Source organism: Orcinus orca, chromosome 13 (assembly GCF_937001465.1).
Source record: "Orcinus orca chromosome 13, mOrcOrc1.1, whole genome shotgun sequence".
In the NCBI taxonomy this organism is placed as follows: Eukaryota; Metazoa; Chordata; class Mammalia; order Artiodactyla; family Delphinidae; genus Orcinus; species Orcinus orca.
In genome coordinates this window covers 84,027,552-84,051,562 of record NC_064571.1, presented here as the reverse complement: position 1 = coordinate 84,051,562, position 24,011 = coordinate 84,027,552, and the positions used below count along the sequence as shown (strand labels likewise).

Genomic DNA, 24,011 nt, shown 5'->3' with positions numbered 1-24,011 from the left:
TGTTACCTAATTTATTTGAATATTCTTATTGATGGACATTTAAGTTTTCTAGTCTTTTGCTATTACAAACGATGCTGTAATGACTGTCCTTTTTTGTACTTCTTTGTGCCCATGTAGGAGTGGGATAATTAAAAGTTGAAATGCTGCATCAAGGAGTATTTGCGTGTAAACATCTACAGATATGTCCATATTACCCCGCCATGACGTTGTTCCTATGTGTACTCCCACCAAAAGTGTATGAGGATATTTTAGTCTTCAAATCATTTATTTAAAAAAATTATTACAAATCTGGTACATAAACATTGGAAAATATTTATAGATCATAGAAAAGCATAAAAAAGAAAATACAAATCATACGATACAAATCACTTGTAAATATGCCATCCGGAGATAACTGGATATGCTATATTTGTTTTATTTGCAGTATGTACGTCTAGCTTTTTCTATACATAAGTATTATTTATGCATACATATGTTAATAAAGGTGACTTCGTGTTACACATATTTTTTTAAAATAAATTTATTTATTTATTTTTGGCCACGTTGGGGCTTTGTTGCTGCGCACGGGCTTCCTCTAGTTGCGATGAGCAGGGGCTACTCTTAATTGTGGTGCGCGGGCTTGTCATGGCAGCGGAACACGGGCTCTAGGCGCGCAGGCTCAGTAGTTGTGGCGCACGGGCTTAGTTGCTCCACGGCATGTGGGATCTTCCCGGACCAGGGTTAGAACCCACGTCCCCTGCATTGGCAGGCGGATTCTCAAACACTGTGCCACCAGGGAAGTCCCCATGTTACACATATTTTGTAACTTGCTTTTCCCTTCATATCTTGTTCTTTGGATATCACCGTTACCTAGTCCACTGTAATGTTATACCATATGGATTTGCCATAATTTACCTTTTAGGTAGATTTTAAATAATAATACTTCCTTGTCTTCGTGAAGAATAAACTTGTTTAACAAGTGTTTTCACTTGGTTTTAAGAAAAATACAGGTGAGATAGGTGAGGAAGGAGTCTTCAGGGGCCAAGGCATACACCTACCAATCTGCATGACCAGGGGAGACCAGGGTTTGACTGCCTGACCCTAAATAGAGGGTTTCCTATTTGCAGGGCCTGTGGCCATGCGCTTTTTACCTTCTCAGTGGAATGGTGATGTGCATGCTACTGCCTTCTCTGATGCATTTTTACGGAAATTGTACAGTGAGGAGTTCTAGTGATCATACTTTGAGGTTTCTAATCTGCAGCTTGGTGCCATGGGCTAGAAATTAAGTTTTCTGTGTTCCAGTTGCTGTTCAGCCACCCATCGCCTAAGAATAAAAAGAATCCTTTGTTAGTAACGTTTTGCTCTATGTGGGATGTTGCACTAACCACACAAAGGCAAATCCTAATCACCAAGCAGTTTGTAGCTCACAGTCCTCGCGAAAGAAAACTAACCTTCACCTTTCTCATCTATGAAATGGGACAGTAGTGATCATCTCTGTGCTTTCAGGGAACAATGAAGGGGAGTGAAATCATGTTGAATCAAGAATGAGCAAATCCCAGGAAGTGTTCTATGAAAAACTAACATCCAAGAAAAAGTGGCTTGATCCCTAAGTGTCAGCTCCTTTCTTAGGCTGCTCTGCCCCCTGGGGAGGTGGGTCTAACAGATACCGTGGCGGCCAGCCCACTGTCCTGGGCTGGAGATGCCTTTCCTCGGCAGCCCGGACACACCACAGGACGAGGCTACGCGGTGAGGTGCAGCAGTGTTGGCTTCAGGGGAGTGAATTGTTAAAAAAAAAAAGAAAAGTGTGAATTGCTCTCAGGCCTGCTACAGAAATGACAGCTAGTCAGCATTTTTATTTTTCTAGACCTTCCTTTGCTACCAATTTTCTTCCCTGGTGCAAGTCCTTAACCTCTTTCTTATTCACCAAAGCCCCCTCTACCTCTAATAAAATCCTGTGATCTTGGGTTATTATCGCTTCCACTTTCCTTTTTTGTTTCTTTGTTTTTTTCACTAAGCGTTTGTGTTTTGTCCCGTAGCTATCGGTTGCACAAGTTACTCGTGTTTAAGAAAATGCGTGAGTAAGCCAAATTAAGGCTGTAATTGTGAAACAGATAACACCCGAATGAATTAAAGAGTTTTTTGGGTTTTTTTAAACAGGGTGAGGTATGGAAGAATGAAAATCACTGTGCATTGTTTTATTATTTCCCTGTGGGTGTATATTCCCAAGAGCCTTCCTCTCAGGGGGAGAAGAAAAGCGGTGTGGTCTGGACACCCTGAAATTCTTATTTCTAGCATTTATCTAGTCTAGGGGTCAGATAACTTTTGTTTGGGGGTTAATGCTGGAGCTTGGGGTAAAATAATGGGATACACTCATAAAATACAGAGATCAGCTTCAGTTAAAACGACGCAGGTGTTATTGGATAAATAAACCCTAGCTGGGTTTGTAACCCGGGCAGCATAAACCTGTCAGCACTGCTACTGGCCAGGAGAACAGAGAAGGATCAGGAGTTTTCAAGGTGTATTGTTTCCACACCCTTTTATTATTTATTTACTCGGTTGGCTAGAGTGTTTTCCACGTAGCTGGAAGGCAGCTTTTGCTTACTGGAGCCTTCCTTTTGTTTTTGATTTATCCCCCCATGCTGTCTTTGGTAATTTACTCTGTATTTGCACTGTAATTAATGAACTTTTGAGAAACCAAATGATTTTACCTTTAAAAGAGCCCTCCCTCCCTTTTTTTTTCTCTTCTACGTTTGAGTCCTTCCCAGTATCTTAGCCTGTTTTGCAGTGCTGGTTAAAATATTACATTTCACCGGCGCTTCGGCTGTCAGAGGCACCTCATGAGTTTCTCTGGTACTTTGGTGACCGTCAGCTGCCCCCGAGTGCATTACCTGGCTTGCGGAATCGCTGGTGGCTTTTCTTCAGCCACGTGGCTCCGTGAAGTTGACTGAGGGTTGGCTGATCAAAGATTCCATATCCGAGGGTGGCTGTCTGCTTAGTGATGCAAGTCTCAGGAAGTCGGTTCTTCTAAGGGCATTCTAAAGAGAAGCAAAAATATAATTAAAAAAAAAATGACCCAAGCTTCTCTTCTCTGTCACTGCAAGAACATCAGGATGAGATTACCTGCATTGACGCAGTTTAGATTCACTGGAGAAATGTCAGTCGAATGCCTGTTTATGCTGTTGTGCTGTGAGTCCTCAGGGCTGCTTGGTAGTCCCGCCGTGTGTGCGCTGACCTCCTGCTCTCTGGAATGACTAACTTTCCCGATGCCCCACTCGCCCCTGTTATCGCCTGCTAATCCTGTTCAGCTCCCCCAGACTCTCGTCTCACCCACACCCCCTGCCCGCAGACTTGCTGATTGACCCTCTCCTAGGACAACTGAGTGCGCCCGCTTCTTCATAACACCCTCCATGGTGGCCTTGTACATTTTCTTGTGGGATCGTTTGATGACTGTCTGTCTTCCCAGCTAGACTGTAAGCTCCAGAAGACCAGCTGAATGAATGAACGGAAGAAAGAATCCTGGAATATTCGAGCTGAACGGGTCCTTAGAGATCTAATCGAACTCCTTCACGTTCCAGATGAGGAAACATGCCCAGAGAGAAGTTCCTAGAAAGAGCTGGGTGGGCTGGGGGCAGTGGAGGGGGAATAGACCCTTGAACCAGATTCACTAATCCACCCATGTGTCCATCTGTGCCTACCCTTCCTCTCAGTGGCTCCCACCAGCGCCAACAGGAAGCTTAATAGTATTTTTTAATACAGACCTTGAAAGGTGTCTTACTTGTGTTTTATTCATTGCTCAGATAATTATTGTTGACACTTTAAAAAAGTAATATATTTACACATTAAAAAAAAATCAAATGGTATAAAAAGGTACAAAAAGAAAATTGAAAGTTCCACTTTCACCCCAGTCGCTCTCCCCATAGGTGGCCATTATTAGGATTTTGTGTGGTTCCTTCCCTGGTGAAAAAAGACAAAATGAAACACACACACGCACACGCACACGCACACGCACACGCACATTCACGATCCAACCCAGTATTTACAAATTTTATTTCGAGATATCTACTTAGCACAAACAGATTTGCAAAGATCCTATTCATGATTCATTTCGGATTGCACTGAAATTAGTGGAGATTAACAGTCTTTAAACTTTGAGTGTTTCCATGAGCACAGTTCATCTTTCAATTGACTTAGTTCTTTTTCTTTGTTCCTCTGGTAGAGCTTTAATGGTCTATTCAGAAGGTCCTGCAAAATATCTTATTTTTTTCCCAAGTGTTACAGGTTTTACTTTGTTGCTATTGTAAATGAGATCTTTTCTTTAAATGCTTATTGTTTGTAAATAGGGATTTTTCACATTAACTTAATGACGTGACAACTTATGGAATTTCCTTGTTGTTTCTAATGATTTTTCAGCTTATTTTCTAAGGTTTTTAGGCATGTGATCATATTGTCTGTAAGTGACAGTTTTCCCTGCTTTTCTCTCATTTTGTTTTCTTGCTTAATTGCAGAGGGTAGTAGCCCAGAAAAATGTTTAATTCGTCAGTGACGGTAGTGGACATCGTATTCTCGTTCCTGCCCTTAATCTGGATAGTTTTGGTGGCTCCATTAAATATCATTGAGCTCTTATTTTTAAATATGCTATTATCATTGCTAAGGAAGTATGTGTTTCTGTTTTACTAAGAGTTTATCTGGAATAAGTATTGTCATTTTTTTTCAAATTCCTTTTGTGGCATGTAATGAATTGGTCCTATGTTGTTTCTTTCTTTTCCCTTGACCTTAATATGGTATATTTATTAATAGATATCATAATTATTGAATCATCCTTGCATTCCAAGGAGAAACCCTACTTGGGATGTTGACCTCTGTTTGCTAATGTTGTAAGATTTTGCATCAGTAATCATGAATGACAATAATACTAACATCATAATGTTATCATAACATAGTGATAGTTAACATTTATTGAATGCCTGTATGTACAAAAAAAAAAGGATGTAGAATATCTCAATATATTTTTATGTTGGTTACCTGTTAAGATAATAATATTTGGGATATTGAGTTACTTACATAAAATATATGATTAAAATTAATTGAGTCGTTTTACTTTTTAAAATGAGGCTACTAGAAATTTTTATATTATATGTCTGGTTCAATTCTATTGCACAGCACTGGGCTAGAGCTCTAGACAGTGCCTCTCAAACACACACATGAGTCCCCTGGGGGTCTTGACAAAATGCAGAGTCTGACTCAGTGTGTCTGGGCTGAGCCTGGGATTCTGCATTTTCCCAGGCTCCCAGTGATACTGGGGCTGCGGCAGACCGCCCTTGGCATGGCATGGTCAAACAGGGGCTCTCAAAGTGTGTGAGTCAAGTCATCTGGAAGATTTGGTAAGACAGGTTCCTGGGCCCCCTCCAGAATTTCTGATGCAGCAGGTCTGACGTGAGGCTTGAGAAATCTACATTTCTGCGAGTTCTCAGGCGATGCTAATACCGCTCCTTGTCCTGGCACCGTGATTGAGAACAGCTGCGTTATTTTAGTTTAGTTTTTTCTTTTTAACATCTTAATTGGAGTATAATTGCTTTACAGTGGTGTGTTAGTTTCTGCTGTATAACAAAGTGAATCAGCCATATGTATACATACATCCCCACATCCCCTCCCTCTCGCGTCTCCCTCCCACCCTCCCTATCCCACCCCTCTAGGTGGTCACAAAGCACCGAGCTGGGAACAGCTGCTTTAGATGGTACTGGGATGATCCGTTTCTGGAAAGTTTAAAATATGTCATTGTGACATATTGGGGCTTCCTGCTGAATTTCCAGTATTCTCTCGGTTTTCTCTTTGGGAGAAGAGGTGTATGGATTTTGGTAAATTTCATTTTCCTAGAAAATAATCTATTACCATCAACTTTTCCAAGTTATTTGCATTGAGTTCAATATTGTTGTGAGTTTTATAATTGTCTCTGCTAATTTCTCATTTTGTGTGTGTGTGTGTTTTCTTTGATTAGGCTACCCAGCAGTTTTACCTATATCACTCTTTAAGAGAAGCAGCCTTTTTTCTCAATTTTTTAAAATCAATGTTACCCTTTTCTGATTTCTTTTTTTTTTTTTAACATCTTTATTGGGGTATAATTGCTTTACAATGGTGTGTTAGTTTCTGCTTTATAACAAAGTGAATCAGTTATACATATACGTATGTTCCCATATCTCTTCCCTCTTGCGTCTCCCTCCCTCCCACCCTCCCTATCCCACCCCTCCAGGCTGTCACAAAGCACCAAGCCAATCTCCCTGTGCCATGCGGCTGCTTCCAACTAGCTATCTACCTTACTACGTTTGTTAGTGTGTATATGTCTATGACTCTCTCTCGCCCTGTCTGATTTCTAATTTTCACGTTTCTGCATTTATCTTAGTTTCCTTCCTCTTGCTTTGCTTGGGTTTATTTTCCTGCTCTTTTCTGTGAAACGTAACTGAGTTACATGCTGCGTTCATTTATGTTCTTTTTTGTTTCATTCTGTAATGTTTAAGGCGATGGATTTTTCTCGGCGTATTATGTAACTTTTGGAATTTCCATTATCATTTTTTTCTAGATGTTCTGCAAGTTTTTAAATGCTTTTTAAAATTTCTGGACTGTTGAGTTTTTTTGTTGTTTCTGTTTTCGTTTTTCACTTCTAATTCCATTGCTTTGTCGTTAGAGAATAAAATAAGTGCTATTTCTACCTTTGGGAATTTGAAGTTTTCTTTGCTGCTTTTTCTAAGTGTTGCATGGGTGCCTGAGATGGGTGTGGTCTCTTGTTTTCACTGTATAGAGTTGATATATGTCTGTTGGACCCTCAGTATCGATGATTTCCATATCTGCTGGGTCCATGTTTCTAACCTTGATGCACTTTGCTGCTCTTACTGCTGGATCGTAAAGGTCTGTGACAGTTACGACTCCACTGAGGGTTGCCCCTTGATGTTCTCTAGAGTCTCTGTTATATTGTTCCCTGTCTTGAGTCCACACCACCTGCCGGTTGTCACGTCCCTGTTTTGCTAGGGGCCATTCTTTGATTACCCGTTGTATATCAGGCACTGTATTAGGCGCCTTCCATTTCTCTATTTCCTCATGAGATCTTCACCACAGTCCCAGGAACTGGGTGAATATCCCCACGTTCTAGATGAGAACATTGATGTTCTCAGAGTTAAGTCACTGTGTAGGATCATAGCTGACGTGTGTCAGGCCTTCACTGGTCCCCCTGCTTCTCTCCCTTCCTGGCAGATGGCGGGGTTAACTTCTTTCCCGTCCGCCCTGCCCTTCATCCCCTCCTTCAAAGCCTGCTGGGATAGTCTCTGCTTTGACAGCCCCCAGCCAGCTCCCGCAGTTCTCACCAAAGCGGAAGTCCCACCTGCAGGGAAGGAGCGGGTGTTGATTTCTGTGCAGGAGGCCAGGGGCCAGCGCCAGCCTCAGGCAACATTGTGAAACTCACAGAGTGATTCTTTGGAGGTTATATTTAGTATCAGGCCCCTCCTTTTCATTTATTTATTTTCTTAATTTTTTGGCTGTGTCAGGTCTTGTGGCGGCCCAGGGGCTTCTCTCTAGCTGTGGTGTGCGGGTTTTCTCTTCTCTAGTTGAGGCGCACGAGCTCAGTAGTTGTGGTGCGCAGGCTTAGTTGCCTTGCGGCATGTGGGATCTTAGCTCCCTGACCAGGGATCAAACCCGCGTCCCCTGAATTGGAAGGCGGATTCTCTACCACTGGACCGCCAGGGAAGTCCCCCCTTCCATTTTAGACCTGGATCAGCTCCTGGGAGCCACGGCTCCACTGTTCTCCAGACCTCAGCCCAGTCCTGTCCACACAGCACTCTTCACGCCTTACATAGATGGCAGCCACTTAGACGTATTTTCAGAGGCTTAAGGGGCAACTTTAAATGGTTCTTTTTCGGCACTGGCTTTATGTCCGAAGTTAATATCATTCTCAACCGACAGCTTATATGTTTCCATTCTCCTCTTACGTGGTCTTTCCCACCTCAGTCAAAGGCTCCCGGGGCCCAGGCACCGAGCAAACGGTCTGGGCCCCTCCTTCCTGACCCTCCACTTGAGACCCCAGTGAGGACCGAGCCCGGCGGCCTCCGCCTGCCAGACCTGTCCCGTTTCCGTCCACCCCCCGCCTTCAACCAAACCTCCTTCTTCTCGTTCTGTATTTTTGCACCAAACAGGTCCTGCGGCACCACCTCCAGGGGTGCTGATTGGGTCCGGTTGGGGTAGGGCCTGGGAATCTGCATTTAAAGGGGCCTCTGGGTGATCCTGAGGCAGGTGGGCTTCCGACTTTGAGGACCGGTGTTCGTAATGGCGCTTACACAGCTATTTAGCCCACTGGATCCTAACGTACTTCTAGGGAGCATGTCTTAAGGCCAGGGATTCTAAATTTATATTTAAAAACTTACAACAAAGTTTTTTGTATTTGTTTTTGTGTGTGTGTGGTTTTTTTGTTTGTTTGTTTGTGAACAGGTAATACGTTCACATGCATCAAAGATAAAAACAATATAAAAGGCTCTACGTGAGACGTTTCCCTTATGCTCTCCCCGTCCAGCTCCCTCCTCAGCCCCCACTTAGGAAGCTGCTTGTATGAATTGCTTGGATACATTTCTGGTCCTTCTTTATGCAAATACAGGCAAATTCCAGCATAGATTTTTATTTCTCCCCTTTTCAAATACAAAGTAGTAATCCACATGTTTAGCATCTTGCTTCTTTTTCACTTAACAATATATCCTGGGAGATTTTTCCTGTCAGTACATAGAGAGCCTTCTCGGTTTTAAGCTACCTTGAATTCCACATGGGGGAGGTATCATAGTTTATTAACCAGCCCTAGAAGTGGACGCTTGCCTTATTTACTTTTATGGGGAAGGGGGTCATTACCAACAGTGCTGTAGGGTGTAATCTTGCTCCAACATCATTCCCTTGCACATATAATTGTGCAGGTGAATCTGCAGGATGAATTCTCAGAAGCAAATTGTTGGATCCCTGGGTCACTGCTGTGGCCTCTCCCATCGCGGAGCACAGGCTCCGGACGCGCAGGCTCAGCGGCCATGGCTCACGGGTCCAGCCGCTCCGCCGCATGTGGGATCCTCCCTGACCGGGGCATGAACCCGTGTCCCCTGCATCGGCAGGCGGACTCTCAACTACTGCGCCACCAGGGAAGCCCTGCCTTTGTAATTTTAATGGATGTCAGATTTCTCTGACCATTTTGCATTTCCACTAGCAATGAAATTAAGGGGTCCCCATTTTCCTACAATCTTTCTAATCAAGTATGCTGTCAAATTTGGGGGTTTTTATGAACCTGATAGGTAAGAAATGGTACCTCAGTGTAGTGTAGGCTTTTTTTTTTTAAACGGCTTTATTTAGACGTAAATGATGTACAACAAATGGCAAATTCTTAAAGTGTACATTTCGAATGATGAGTTTTGACATATATACATCAGTGAAACCATCACCACAGTCAAGATAGAGCACATCTGTTACCCCCGAAAGTTCCTTGTGTCACCTCCTCAACAATGATCTGCTTTCTGTCACTGTAAGAGTGTGCACGTGCTTTAGAACTCTTTTTTTATATATATATAAATTTATGTATTTATTTATTTTTGGCTGCGTTGGGTCTTTGTGGCTGCTTGCGAGCTTTCTCTAAGTTGTGTTGAGTGGAGGGCTTCTCTTCATTGCAGTGCGCAGGCTTCTCATTGCGGTGGCTTCTCTTGTTGCGGGGCACGGGCTCTAGGCGTGTGGACTTCAGTAGTTGTGGCATGCGGGTTCAGTAGTTGTGGCTTGCGGGCTCTAGAGCGCTGGCCCAGTAGTTGTGGTGCACGGGCTTAGTTGCTCCGCGGCATGTGTGATCTTCCCAGACCAGGGCTCGAACCCGTGTCCCCTGCATTGGCAGGCGGATTCTTAACCACTGCACCACCAGGGAAGTCCTAGTACTTTTATATAAATGGAATGATATAGTATGTACTCTATTTTTTTGGTTTGGTTTTTCCATTCTGTATCATTATTTGAGATTTATCGATGTTGTAGTGTGTATATTAATAGTTTTTTTTTTTTTTTTTTTTTTACTGCCGAGTAGTATTCCATTTTATGGGTAAGCCACAATTTATTCACCCATTGGAGGACATTTAGATGGTTTCCAGTTTTGGACTATTTAAGTTGTTATGAATATCCATGTACCTTTCTGTATTGACATAGTTTTCATTTTTCTTGGGTAAATACCTATTCCTTGAGGCAGCTAGGCTCCTGGTACCCAAAGTGTGATTGCATACCTCCCCTTTGACCCTCAAACCTTTGCATTGCTTCCTGACCCTGTGGGATGGTCGTGGCTTAGATGAGGGCCAGATTAGGACCCTCTAAAGCATGGTGTCCCAGGGCATGGCCCCCTTGCCATGGACTAAGCTTGATATTACAGCTGCATTGAGTACTACTATTTTGTAGACATAAGGGATCCTGATTTTTTTTAAAAGAAATGCCCATTCTTTGAAAAGTTCACGTTCTGGGAGATGAGGCAGCAGAGTAAAGCAAACGTCTGGATCCTGTCGGTGGCACGTGAGTGAAGCAGGGAAGGCTGGGGACCGTGGTGGCTCTAAGGACCATTGGGCTGATTTCTTGCTTCACACCCTAAGGCGCTTATCCACTAGCCAGCCAGGATTTGCTGAGCGTCTGTGTGTTTTCTAGGAGCCACTACATGTTTGCTTGAGCTGATGATAGCTCAATTAATACATTTTCAGAGATCTGTTTGTTTAGTGGTGACCAGATGAGGAAACCAGCACTTTAGCAGCGTGATAATTTATATGATGGAGGGAGGGTCCTGGTGTAAGCCCCCTGAGGGCAACAACTGTGGTCTGTTCGTTCACCGCTGTTTCCCATAACATCGCCTGGTGCATAACGGATACAGTATGTTCTTGCTGAGTGCGGGAGGCAACAATTTTTTTTTTTTAATGGTAGTTCCTTTTTTTTTAAAATTGGGGTACAGTTGATTTGCAATGTTGTGTTAGTTTCAGGTGTGCAGCAGAGGAAGCAACGTGTTGTGGGTGGAGGTGTTCTCCAACGCTCTCTTGTACAATATTTGTTAGGGTTGACTTGCCTTGAGGAGGGGGCACTTGGGCTGTTATAAAGGGTGAGTAGCATCCAGGTAGCTTCAGAAGACTGGCCTGGGAAGGGCAAAGGAGGGGAAGAGGGTGGAGAAAGAGGAGGCCGACAGGGAGGGGTTTTCCTTGTAAACTCTGCTAAGGAGTTGGAACGTCAATATTTGAACTTCTTGAGTTGAAGCAATGCGATGGCATGCTAAGATGTGTATTTTTAGAGATCCCTCTGGCTGCCATGGGAGGGAGGGGCAGGAGGAGGCCAGACTGGGAGAGGCAAGGAAAGCACAGCGGAGGCTGTTGAAGGAAACCTGGACGAAGTTGGCATGACCTGCCTAGGACAGCGACCCAGGGCAGGGCTTGGACAGATTTCTGGTAATTGTAAAATATAGTGGAGGTGGGAAAAAAGGGGGTAGAGCTAAGGAACTCTGGGGGAGGTGGCGACATCCAGCATAAACGACCAAACCAGTCCTTGACATTCTCCACGCTGGGCCTCCACCCTTGGAGCCAAGAAAAAGGCCGAGACATTCTTTTATAAAATTGAGATATAATTCCACACTGCAGCATTCCTCCCCTTAATGTATAAACTTCACTTGTCTCTAGTATATTTACAGAGTAGCCCAGCCATTGCCACTACCTAATTCCAGAACGTCGCCATCATCCCCAAAGGGTGATTGGAACCCATTGCCGTCCCCTCCCAAGGAGCGTCAAGCTGTCCTAGAGGCCTAGTTTTTGTCCTGGTCAGCTCCCCAGGAGCTGTGTGACCTCAGGCAAGTCCCCACCTAGCCTTGGCCCCTGAAGGCCCTTCCAGCTGTGACCCCATATGATGATTCTGGGTGGGCAAACTATGTTATGGTCATACTTCCATGGCTCTAAAGTAATGTTAAAGATATTTTAATGGCCGGGGTGGGGGGCTTGTTTCGTTTTATTTTTTAATGGTAATAAAACACAGATGATTCTACTATAATTAACACCCTAATTAGTATCTTAGCATAAATCCTTGTCTTCATTTTTGGTTACCTCCTAAAGTTGCACTTCCGAAAGTGAAATTACAGGTTCAAAGGATGTAGAAATATTTAAAGTTGCTTGTACGCATTGCTAAATTGTTCTCCAACGAGGTTGCGAGAACGTGCTGTTTCATCAGACCCTCATTGATTCAGTGCCTTTAAAAAACGTCGTTCATGTCCCTGGCAAAATGAAAATGACGTATGATTGTGTGAATGTGGATTTCTTGGGTCACCAGCACGAGCAAGTACACTTTCGGGTGTTCCTGAGTCACCTGTCATCCCACTTTGTGATCTGCCATTTCTGACCTTGACCCCTCCATCCCCTGGGAAGGCTGCGGGTGGTACCAGTCTGGTGGCACCCTTCACCTGTGAGCCCTGGGGCCCCTGCCGTCGGGCGTGGTGACCGGGCTGCTTGGTGGGTTGACTTTTGGCAAACTCTCCAGAACGTAGACAAATGTGTGCTGATGCTCAGCGTCTAACTGCCCGGTTATTCCTAAAAGACCCCAGAGCATTTCAGTACCACTTCAGAACAAGTAGCCTTCCTCTCCTCCACGTTCCACTAGGGGGCAAATTTTCTCTGGGGGTAGGTTGGCTTTTTTTTTTTTTTTTTATTTTGGTGGTGGCATGTGGGACCTTAGTTCCCCAACCGGGGATCGAACCCGTGCCCCCTGCAGTGGAAGCGCAGAGTCCTAACCACTGGAGCGCCAGGGAAGTCCCGGCAGGTTGGCTTTTTGGAGAGGACCAAGAATTTCTATGCTGTGTTGTGGGCAAGTTGAGCTGCACAAAGCCAACCTGGCCAGAACCCGTTCTGTTCTGAGTGACGGTGGCAGGGGGCGGGGTGACTTAACTGAGTGGCATTCCTCTAAAGGTGGAAATATTTGTCTATTTCTGAAACCGAGTTTCTGAGAATCAAGGGCAGAATTCAAAGTAAGCTGTAAGTGGGGCCAGAGTCCCCAGAGCAGGGACCTCCCAGAGACCTCACTGGATCTTGTTTTTCTAAAAAGTCACTGAATTGCTCTCCTCACATTTTCCTGATGACTTTGCTGCGGGACATGTCCCTTGGCCGAGGAGGAAGCAGAGAGACAAAGGAGCGGGTGAGGTGCCTAGGGGCTCCTGAGTCACCAGAGGAGCCGTGGGGAGCAGGCTGCCTACCTGTGTGGAAGCTTCTGGACCTCACTGCTCAGGGCCGCCGTGTGGCTGCAGAGGGAGACTGGGCCTGTGGTGGCACCTTTACCTTGACTCTGAGGCCAGTTAGCGCTGAGGGAGGGGCTTGGAGTTTGGGTCCCCCATAGCGGGGCACGTCAATCGCAGGTGCGCTGCCAGCAGCTGGTGTGGAGGATGGAGACTGGCTTTAGAGGCAGGGGTACAGGACTGGTACTAGCTGATGCTGCGGCCACCAGCAAAGGGCCAGGGGCGGGGGGAGTTTCTTGGCTTCCCTGAATCTGTTTCCTCAGCTCCTGGGGGCTTCTCCTTCTCTGTCCTGAGAATTCAGATGTATCTGTGCCAAGGGCCCTTCTGAGGACCGAGGGCAGCTCGCTAGATGGAGCCGCTGTTACCCTTGCTTAAGACCCTATGGAAACTCCCTCTTCCCTGCCTGTCACCTGTTGGCCCTCTCCCCCAGGCTTGGGGTCCTTTCAGAAAACCAGACCCACCTTAGTCTGCTCTGCCTGAATTACCCAGAAAACCCAGGGGAGGGGGGATGCCCTCTTTCATGTCCCGTACACTTGCACTCAGGACCTCGGAACCTGACAGCCGTGCTCTCTTTATGAGAGAACTGGGTGTAGAAGACCCAGCCCTTCCCACAGAGCAGGGCGAGAGGCAGGTGGGTACAGATCGCCCAGCCGAGGCGGAGCGCCCTGATGAAAGCGTGGCCCACAGGGATGCTTTGCTGTGCACGGTTTGGCGTGGAGACACCATTTAGGAAGCACCTCCTCTGTGCTTGAGCCCTGGGGCAGGGGGACTCAGGTGAGTGGGGATCAGCCCACTTCCACCTAGTGCACGGCAGGCTTCCTGCCCCGGCTACTCCTCCCCCCGACAGACCTGGGCCTGGAAAAGCCCTGAGGCCCTGCACGCCAGCCGGCCAGATGAGATTGCAGGAGGAGAGGCGGTAGACAGAGAGATCTCAGAAACACCTGCCTAGCTGTGCTCTTAGCTCTTGAGCCCTCATATACCCCAAGGCGCAGCAGCGATTCTGGGCCCCCTTGGAGCCCAGGCTGCAGAAATCAGCAGTGCTCAAGGTGCCCCAGAAGATTTGTAGAAAGGGAGGACAGGGTGTTTCTGTCACATACTCGGCCACAGGCATCTCCGTCTTTCCTGACTCTTAGCCCTGCCATTCCAGGTCTCTGGATTCTGCCTGCTTAGCTCCTGAAGGCCTCCTCCCTTCTCCGGTCCCTACCTGCCCCGCCTCCCGCCTGGGTGATGCCTCCCCCCCCACCCCCATCTGACTCATTCTCCCCGTGGGGGCTCCCCAGATGACTGCCACGGTATCAGCAGTTAATTTGAAAGAAATCTTAATGGGCTGTGCCCAGGTAGATGCTTTTGACTTATTCCTTTATTAGCTTCTTACTTTGTGTATTTGCAAGACCATTATTGGTCTTTGTATTATTAATACATAATCATGCTGGGTTTTTTAAGTCCAAATCCACCTCTACAGTCCCACTCCCCAAAGGACACCATTTCCACAATTTATTGTGAATCTTTATAGAGTTTTCTATACATAATACAAGTTTGAGTGTTTATGTCTTTTGCTTTTTACAAAAATGTGGTCATAACTATAGATACTGTTTATTATTTGCCTTTTTTCCTTTTATTCCGTGCTGTACAACCTTTCATGGCAGTCTGAGATACCTCCCTCATTGCTTTTTGTTTGTTAGTTTGTTTTTAGTTTTTTGGCCATGCGGCGTGGCATGCGGGATCTCAGTTCCCCAATCAGGGATCACACCCGCTCCCCCTGCAGTGGAAGTGCTGAGTCTTAATCAATGGGCCGCCAGGGAAGTCCCTCTGCCTCATTGTTTTTTAGAGATTCCTTGGTGATCCATTATATCAGCTGGGTCCCCTATTAATAACATTGAGATGACTTCCTGTCTTCTTCAATTACAGACCATGCCACAGCCCACATCCTTGTGTATACGTTTTTTTGCGCAGGAGCCAGCGTATCAGAAGGGCCAATTCCTAGAAGTAGAATTGCTGGGCAAAAATATCTGTGTGTTAAAAACGTTTGATCGATATTCTGAAAATACTCTCTTGTAAAGCTGTTCATTTGACACGCCATGTCAACAGGGCATGGGTATTCCCATTTCCTAGAGTACTTGCCAGTGCGGAAATTATAAATCTTTTTACTGTGCCCATCTGGTAAGTGAAAAATGCTTTATCACAGCAAGTGAGGTTAAGCTTTTATCCTGATGTTTATGGGTGACTTTTTGTTGTTCTGCCAAGCATTTTACCAGGCCTCCTCACCATCAGTGTTGGCTGGTGATTTTGAGCCCTTTTCAGTGCTTGTTGGCCATTTGTATATCTCCTTTGGAGAAATGTCTGTTCAAGCCCTAGGCCCATTTTTGAATGAAGTTGTATGTTTTTATGTTGTGATTTTTAGGGATTCTCTATATATTCTGAATATTAATCCCTTATCAGATGGTTTGCAATTTTTTTCTCTCATGCTGTGAGATGCCTTTTTATCCTGTTGATAATGTTTTTGATGCACTGTTTAAAATTTTTCAAGTCCAACTTGTATTTTTTTTTCTTTTTTTGCCTGTGCTTTTGGTATCATATTGAAGAAATCATTTCCTAGTCCAATATCATTAAGTTTTTGCCTTGTGATTTACTCCAAGCATTTTATGGTTTCAGGTCTTACATTTAGGCCTTTGATCCATTTTGAGTTAATTTTTATATATGGTGTTAGGTAAGGGGTTAAATTAACTTCATTCTTTTACAGTTTTCCCAGCACTGTTTGTTGAAATAATTGTCCTTTCCTCATTGAATGCTGTTGGCCCCTTTGTGAAAAATCATTTGATCATATATGTGAGAGTTTATTTCTGGGGTCTCTATTCTATTCCATTGGTCTATATGTATGTCTATGCTAGTACCACACTGTTTTGATTACTGTAGATTTGTAGTAAGTTTTGAAATCAAGAAATATAAGTCTTTCAGCTTTATCTTTATTTCTTCAAATATTCTCTCTGCTCCTTTCTCTTATTTTTCTGGGACTACCACAATGCATATGTTGGTCTACTTGATGGTGTCCCACAGGTTCCTTAGGCTCTGTTCACTTTTCTTCTATCTTTTTATTTCTGTTCCTCAGACTCAATAATTTCCAATGTCCTGTCCTCAATTCACCGAGTCTTTCTTCTTCCTGCTCAAATCTGCCTTTGAATTCCTCCAGTGAATTTTTTATTTCAGTTATTGTACTTTCCAGCTCCAGAATTTCTTCTGGGTTTCTCCTTAGGTTTTCTATCTCTTTATTGATATTTCCAGTTTGCTCATACTTTGTTTTCTTAACTTTCTCTGCACCTTCTTTTAGTTCTTTGAGCATCTTTAAGACAATTGTTTTAAAGTCTTTGTCTAGTAGATCTGCCATCAGATCTTTTTCAGGGACAGTTTATGTTGATATATGTCTTTCCTTTGAATGGGCCCTGTTTTCCTGTTTCTTTGTATGTTTTGTGATTTCTTTTGTTGTTGTTGAGCCCTGGACATTTGAATCTAATAATGTGGTAACTCTGGAAATCAGATCCTCCACCTTCCCCAGGATTTGCTGGGTTTTGTTGTTTTTGCTTATTATTAAAAAAAAAAATTATTGTTGTAGTTTGTCTCTGTGCCAAGGACCAGCCTGAGGCGTAAACTTAAAGTCCCCTTAAGTCTTTTCTGAGGCTTTCCCTGGACATGCACAGCCATTTTCTAATTTCCCCCATGTGCACAGTTGTTTTTGAATGTCCTAGTCTTAATGTCCGGCTCCCAGAAATGGGAAAAAAAGAGAAAAGAAGGGAGGAAAAATGGGCACTGGCCCTTTAAATCCCTTGGGAGTCACTACAGCTAGAGGGAGGGGGGTTCGCAACAATGTGGGGAAGTGGCAGCAATGGCTGCCCACCTCTTCGTCTGTGCCTCTGTGATCAGAAGTAGCAGTCAGAGCAGATTCTCCACTGTTTGGAGGACAGGGTCCTTTGCCCACCCTGGCTCCTGCAAACTGTATCAGCTGCTCCAGGAACACAGGGCTGCCTGCCATGGCTGGGGGTGGGGAGGGATGGCTGCTACTGTGCTAAGAGCTGAAACTGACCCAGATTGACTACAGTTTTATGGTTCAAGCTTCCACCCGACAGTTGCAAGCCTTCAATAGGCTCCAGACTCCAAAACAGTCACAGAACAGCAGATAGACTCTGCCAGTGCCACTGTTGTCTAGGTGGGCAGACAGGCTCCTGGTGCTTCTGACCCTACCATCGTCCTGGAATTCTCTCCCACTTATCACCGTTTTAACCATTCTTAAAATAGTTCGGTGGCATTAAGTACATTCACATTGTTGTGCAACCGTCACTGCCATTCATTTTCAGAACTCTTTCATCTTGCAAAACTGAAACTCTGCTAACCCATTTTACACTACACTAACTCCTTATTCCCTCCTCCTCCCAGCTCCTGGAAACCATCATTTTACTTAAGGTTTCTATGAATTTGACTCTAGGTACCTCATTTAAGTGTAATTATACAGTGTTTCTTTTTTTATTTCACTTAACATAATGACCTCAAGGTTCATCCATGTTGTATCAGGCAGCAGAATTTCCTTCCTTTTTAAGGCTGCATGATTATTCCACTATATGGGTAATACCACATTTTGTTTATCGATTCATCCACCAATGGGCACTTGGATTGCTTCAATCTTTTGGCTCTTGTAAATAACGCTGCTATGTTTATTTATTTTTATTCATTATTATTTATTTAATTATTATATTATTATTTATTTCGTTTCTTTTGTTTTCTACTTACAAAAGTAACATTATGTCTTAATTCAAGCATGACATTACAGAAGTACATAGAAAGGGAAAAGTGCTGTTCTTGTACCCACAAAGGTAACCAGTGTTAACAGTTTGGTGTCTTTTCTTTCAGGATTCTCTTTTAGGTGTATACTGACATATAATTTTTTAAAGTGGGATTATAGGGCTTCCCTGGTGGCGCAGTGGTTGAGAGTCCGCCTGCCGATGCAGGGGACACAGGTTCGTGACCCGGTCTGGGAGGATCCCGCATGCCGCGGAGCGGCTTGGCCCGTGAGCCATGGCTGCTGAGCCTGCACGTCCGGAGCCTGTGCTCTGCAACGGGAGAGGCCACAGCAGTGAGAGGCCCGCGTACCACAAAAAAAAAAAAAAAAAAAAAAAAGATAGTATCTGTTGGACTTCCCTGGCAGTCCAGTGGTTAAGACTCTGCACTTCCAATGCAGGGGGCACGGGTTCGATCCCTGGTAGGGAAACTAAGATCCCACATGCTGTGTGGCCAAAAAAAACAAAGATAGTATCTTGTAAAAAAATATTTTTTCTTTTCTTTGTTTTACCAATTTTTAAAAATTGAATGTTATTTTACAATGTTGTGTTAGTTTCAGGTGTACAGCAAAGTGATTCAGTTTTATATATATACATATATATATATATTCTTTTTCAGATTCTTTTCCATTATAGGTTAATGTAATGGTGATTATAGGTTATTCAATAAGATATTGAATATAGTTCCCTGTGTTTTACAGTAGGTCCATGTTGTTTATCTATTTTATGTATAGTAGTAAGTGTATATTCATCCCAAATTCCTAATTTATCTTCCCCCCCCCCCCATTGTCCCCTTTGGTAACCGTAAGTTCATTTTCTATGTCTGAGAGTTGGTTTCTGTTTTGTAAATAAGTTCATTTGTATCATTTTTTTAGATTTCACATATAAGTCTTTCTCTCTCTGACTTACTTCACTTAATATGATAATCTCTAGGTCCATCCATGTTGCTGCAAAAGGCATTATTTCATTCTTTTTCATGGCTGAGTAATATTCCATTGTATATATGTACCACGTCTTCTTTATTCACTCATCTGTCGATGGACATTTGGGTTTGTTTCCATGTTTTGGCTATTATACACAGTGCTGCTTGAACATTGGGGTGAATGTATCTTTTCTAACTAGAGTTTTCTCTGGATATATGCCCAGGAGTGGGATTGCTAGATCATATGGTAACTCTATTTTTAGTTTTTTAAGGAACCTCCATACTGTTCTGCACAGTGGCTATATCAATTTACATTCCCACCAACAGTGTAGGAGGGTTCCTTTTTCTCCACACCCTCTCCAGCATTTATTATTTGTAGACTTTTTCATGATGGTCATTCTGACTGGTGTGAGGTGATACCTCATTGTAGTTTGGATTTGCAATTTTCAAATAATTAGTGATATTGAGCATGTTTTCATGTGCCTGTTGGCCATCAAAAAATTTTTTTTATAAGGTAAAATGTACATACAGTGAAATGTGTACATCTTGTATGAACAGGTTGATGAATTTTGTTGGGTGCCTCAGTGTAACCAAACCCCAATCAAGGTTGCACACCATCTGCAATTTGCTTTTTTAATTAAAAATATGATTTCTATACCTTCCCTTGTGGGTTAGTATAAGCTTTTGTGTTAGAGGAGGGAGCCATAGTTTAGTTTAGACAAGCACTGAAGAGCATGGCTTTGGAGTCATGTAGATCTGGGCTCAACTTCTGCTCTGACACTTATAACTCACTGTAGGGGGACTTTTAGCTCTTTAAGTCTTAATTTTTTCATCTTCAGAGTGGGGATGTTACCTAGCTCAAAAGAGCGTCTCAAGAATTGAGTCCCCAAAACACCTAAGAGCCCTTACAAATCGATGTTTTTTTTTTAAAAAAATGATGAGAAACCAGTGAAAGATATGAACACTCTATTACCAGAAGAAGACAGCCATCGGTAGAGTGTAATAAACCTATCAAAAGATGTCCAGCCTCATCGATGATCAAACAGATGCAAGTCGGAGCACCAGTGAGATAGAACTTTTCAGCTCTCAGATTGGCAGGGATTAAAAAGATCCGTAATCCGTCACTTTAGGAGGCAGGCGGTCTTGTCCATTGTTGGTGGGAGGGTACATTGGCTCTGTATACTTGGCGGATAATTTGGCCTTATCTGTTAGAACTGCAAGTGCTCACACCCTGTATTCCAGTAGTTACTCCTCTGCAGTTTATCCTACATATGTGCCTGCACAAATGGGCAAAATATATGCTTTGCTGCAAAATCATTCAAAGCGTAAACAGCCCAAATGTTCAATCGGGAGAATTAGTTATGATACAACCTTGCAACGAAATGCTGTGCAGTCAATGAAAGGAATGAGGAAGCTCTACCGTGACGTGTAAAGGTTTTCACAATGAACTGTAAAGTGAAAAAAGTAAATTTAAAACAGCATCTAGACTCTTAGGTTCCCTTCAGTGAGAAAAATGGTCTGATTTTGTCATACCGCAATTCACGGGTGACTGTAGTTAATGATCACAGTAAGTCAGGGAATTTTTGTTACGTGCGACAAGCAAGTTTTCCAGCAATTAAGCTTCGTCAGACCGTGCTATTCTGAGATGTTCCGTGGTGGTGTACACACCTAGGGGCAGGTGCGCCTCCATGCTTGTTATAATTAAACATTTCTTGGAGGCTAGAATTGGGAACAGCAAAGAGTCATTAACAGAATGACGAGGGAGTTCTGCTTTTAGGTCAATTAGGAAGGAAGCATGTGTGTTATTTAGGTGCTATGACATTCGTTTATTCATTCAGCAAACATTTCCTGAACAGCTGCTGTGCTTCAGGCATTGCCATTAGGGCTGCTGTTACTACTTCCTTCACGTAAAGAAATTACTCAAAATGTGACAGAGGATATGGTAATAAGAGACAGCAACCTGCATGTGTCGCTATAATAATGATAAAGAGGAGCCCTTGACAGCATCAGAAAGAAGCTCTCTGAGAGCAGGGGCTGCTCTGTGCGTAGCATCTAGGTTCACAGCACTCTAATCAGTGCTTGGCACACAGTTGATTAATGTCTGGAATTTGCTAAATGAATGAGTGAATGAGCGAATGAATTTATAGGGTCAGGGTTCTAACAAATAACAGAAGACATACTCCAATTAGGATGATTTGAGAAAGGTCTATTCATAAAGGAGCGTGTAGTTGTATGAGGGCTGTTGAGAAGCACAAGGAATGGTACAGGAACCCAGGTAGACGCAGAGAGGTTGCCACACCCCTAGGCTATAGGAGATGAGGGGAGATAGGTTACTGGAACTGGGAGGGAACCAGATTTGTACCCCCTACCCCTGCCCTCACCGTCTCCTATCGAATCTACTGGGGAGCCAGAGGGCAGAGAGCCCAGACGCCTCCATCAGGCTGCTGAGAGCTCATCTGAAGGTACCTACCACAAGCTCCCGGGGGCCTGGTTCTTGACATGCATTGCACCAAACTCTGTGAGATGAGGAACATCACCCGCATTTTGCCAAGGAAACAGAATGAGATTAGCTAGGTAACTTGCCCCGTTGTCATTAGTAAGATGCAGAACTGCTATCCTAAGAAATGCCAACACATTTGTGGAGATTTGAGCCCAGGTGGCCTAGAGCCTTGGGGTCCACAGACAAACTGGGTAGTTGGGAGGCAAATTACTCCTCTGGGCCACAGTCTCCCATCTGTAAAATGGGATGATAATCATCACAAAAATTCGAGAATTTTTGTGATGATTCAATAACAGTGATAGAGGACTTGGTAAACAAAAGAGAACCTCAACTTAATATAAACTGTGGAAGTGTTAAGTATTTGGAAATATGCCAGAATTCAAAGCACGTGTTTCCTTTTGGGTGGGAGAGTGTGGTTGTTCATTTTTTAAAAAAATTAATTAAATAATTAATTATATTTATTCTTGGCTGCATTGGGTCTTTGTTGCTGTGCGCGGGCTTTCTCTAGTTGCGGCGAGCGGGGGCCGCTGTTCATTGCAGTGCTCGGGCTTCTCATTGCGGTGACTTCTCTTGTTGCGGAGCATGGGCTCTAGGCACGCGGGCTTCAGTAGTTGTGGCACGTGGGCTCAGTAGTTGTGGCTCGCAGGCTCTAGAGCACAGGCTCAGTAGTTGTAGCGCATGGGCTCAGTAATTGTGGCGCATGGGCTCAGTTGCTCCGCGGCATGTGGGATCTTCCTGGACCAGGGCTCGAACCCATGCCCCTGCGTTGGCAGGCAGATTCCCAACCACTGCACCACCGGGAAAGCCCCTTCATTTTTTGTTAATTACTTTATACTTGTATTTTTCAGTTTATGGTCACGAACATACATAAGTTAGATGCGAAAACAAGTTGCTCTCCCTGCCTACTCTGTCATTTTTTCCTTCCCTCTCTCCGTCTTTCCCTCTCTCCCTCTCTTTCTTTAATCTGGGGCCTTTCAGTGCCCTCTGCCTCAGTTTTCTGTGTCGGGCCCTAGGCCCTTGGGCTCCACTCTGAGTGGCCACGTGGCCAGTGTCTGCATCAGCAGAAAACCGTGTTCTCCATTTGGAATTCAGTGACCTCATCCTCCTGCCTGCAAACACCTGCTCCCTCCTGGGAGCCAGGAGAATGAGTAGAGAGGGCCTGAGGCAAAGATGTAGATCATCAGAGCTTTTAGACTTTGATCCTGGTTGGCCTGCTGCCAGCTGGACTTCTAACTGATGGGCCTCCAGGAGTGGACACTCTTTGCCACCGGACACTCCTGCCTGATTAGTTCTATTAATATTTATAACAGTCCCGCAAAATGGGTATCATCCCATTTTACAGAGAAGAGAACTGAGGCTCAAAGAGATTAAATAAATTTGGCCAGAGTCATACCTTTGGCAGAGCCACAGTGAACTTGAGCCCTTCTGCCTCCAAGTCTCATACTTTCCTTTCCTTTCTCGTACTTTCTGGAGCCTTCAGTATGTTTTCTGAAGACTTAGAAAGTTTTAATTTTCTAATTATAAAAGCAATACTGCATTGGAATAGAAAATATGTAAAGTAGGAAGAGCATTTTCACATAGCTGCAGCCGTACTGTGTGTATAAGTCTGTATCTTGTTTTCTTTCCACGTAACATTATAATGCACGCCTTGTTCCACGGTATTAGAAATCCCTTGTAAACCTATTTTCAGTGGCTGCTAATAACCCCTCAGCTGGGTATACCGTCCTTCACTTAAACAATCTGCTATTGTCAGACCTTCCAGTGTCTCCCAGTTTTTCGCTGTCAGCAACGTTACTGCGAAGAACATCTTTCTATTCAGAAAGCTTTTTCTGTTTGTCCTGTTTCCTTAAGATAGTTTCCCAGAAGTGGAAACACTGGTTTAAATACTGGTTAGCATTTTACGTCTCTTCATGCATATTGCTGGGTTGTTCTCCCAAAGGGTGACTCTGGTCCTTTTCCTGCCAGCAGAGTGTGAGAGTATTCTGAGGGCAGTTTCCTGCTCTAACTGGCTTTTTGTTCTTTCCCCAAAGCCTCATAAAGAGAATGGCCCAGAGTGTGGTGGAAGTGATGGAGGATGCAAAGGGGAAGGTCCAGGAGAACCTCCTGGCCAATGGAGGTAGGTTCCTGAAGTGCGTTTATGACGGTGCTTTCCCAGCCCATTCTGGTCCATCAGTGGCCTCAGATGTGACCACACAGTAGTGGCTGAAATGATGCAGGTACCACGGAGGCTCTAGACTGACACATCGGCACCGCTGTTTGGAAGACGTGCCCCTTTACAAGCTTATAATCCTGCTGTCTCATTTCTAAAGCATCTGGCATTTCTTACCTGTAGCTGAACTCCTCAGTGAAATTTGAAATGAAAATGGGTTCAATGAGGTTTAATGGTTGGTTGGCTCACCCACCTTGTCTATCAGCCCCCACTTTATCCCGCATGGAGTATTCCGTCTCCACCCCCCAACCGATTTATCCCTTTCCCCAAACGAGGCTGAAAAATGCCTCCATTGCTGG

The 24,011-nt window shown here is 44.1% G+C and overlaps 1 protein-coding gene across 3 annotated transcripts in view; it reads left to right on the top strand.

Moving 5' to 3' along the window:
- Nucleotides 1-24,011, top strand: part of ATP6V1C2 (ATPase H+ transporting V1 subunit C2) — a 53,013-nt gene that overhangs the window by 4,140 nt on the left and 24,862 nt on the right. For all 3 annotated transcript variants that reach the window (XR_004485954.2, XM_004274883.2, XM_004274882.4), the window contains exon 3: nt 23,534-23,619. Coding sequence is in view for 2 of the 3 variants with exons in the window: in XM_004274883.2 (XP_004274931.1) it covers nt 23,534-23,619 (86 nt within the window). In the remaining variant the exon portion in view is untranslated. The remainder of the gene's footprint in view (nt 1-23,533; nt 23,620-24,011) is intronic.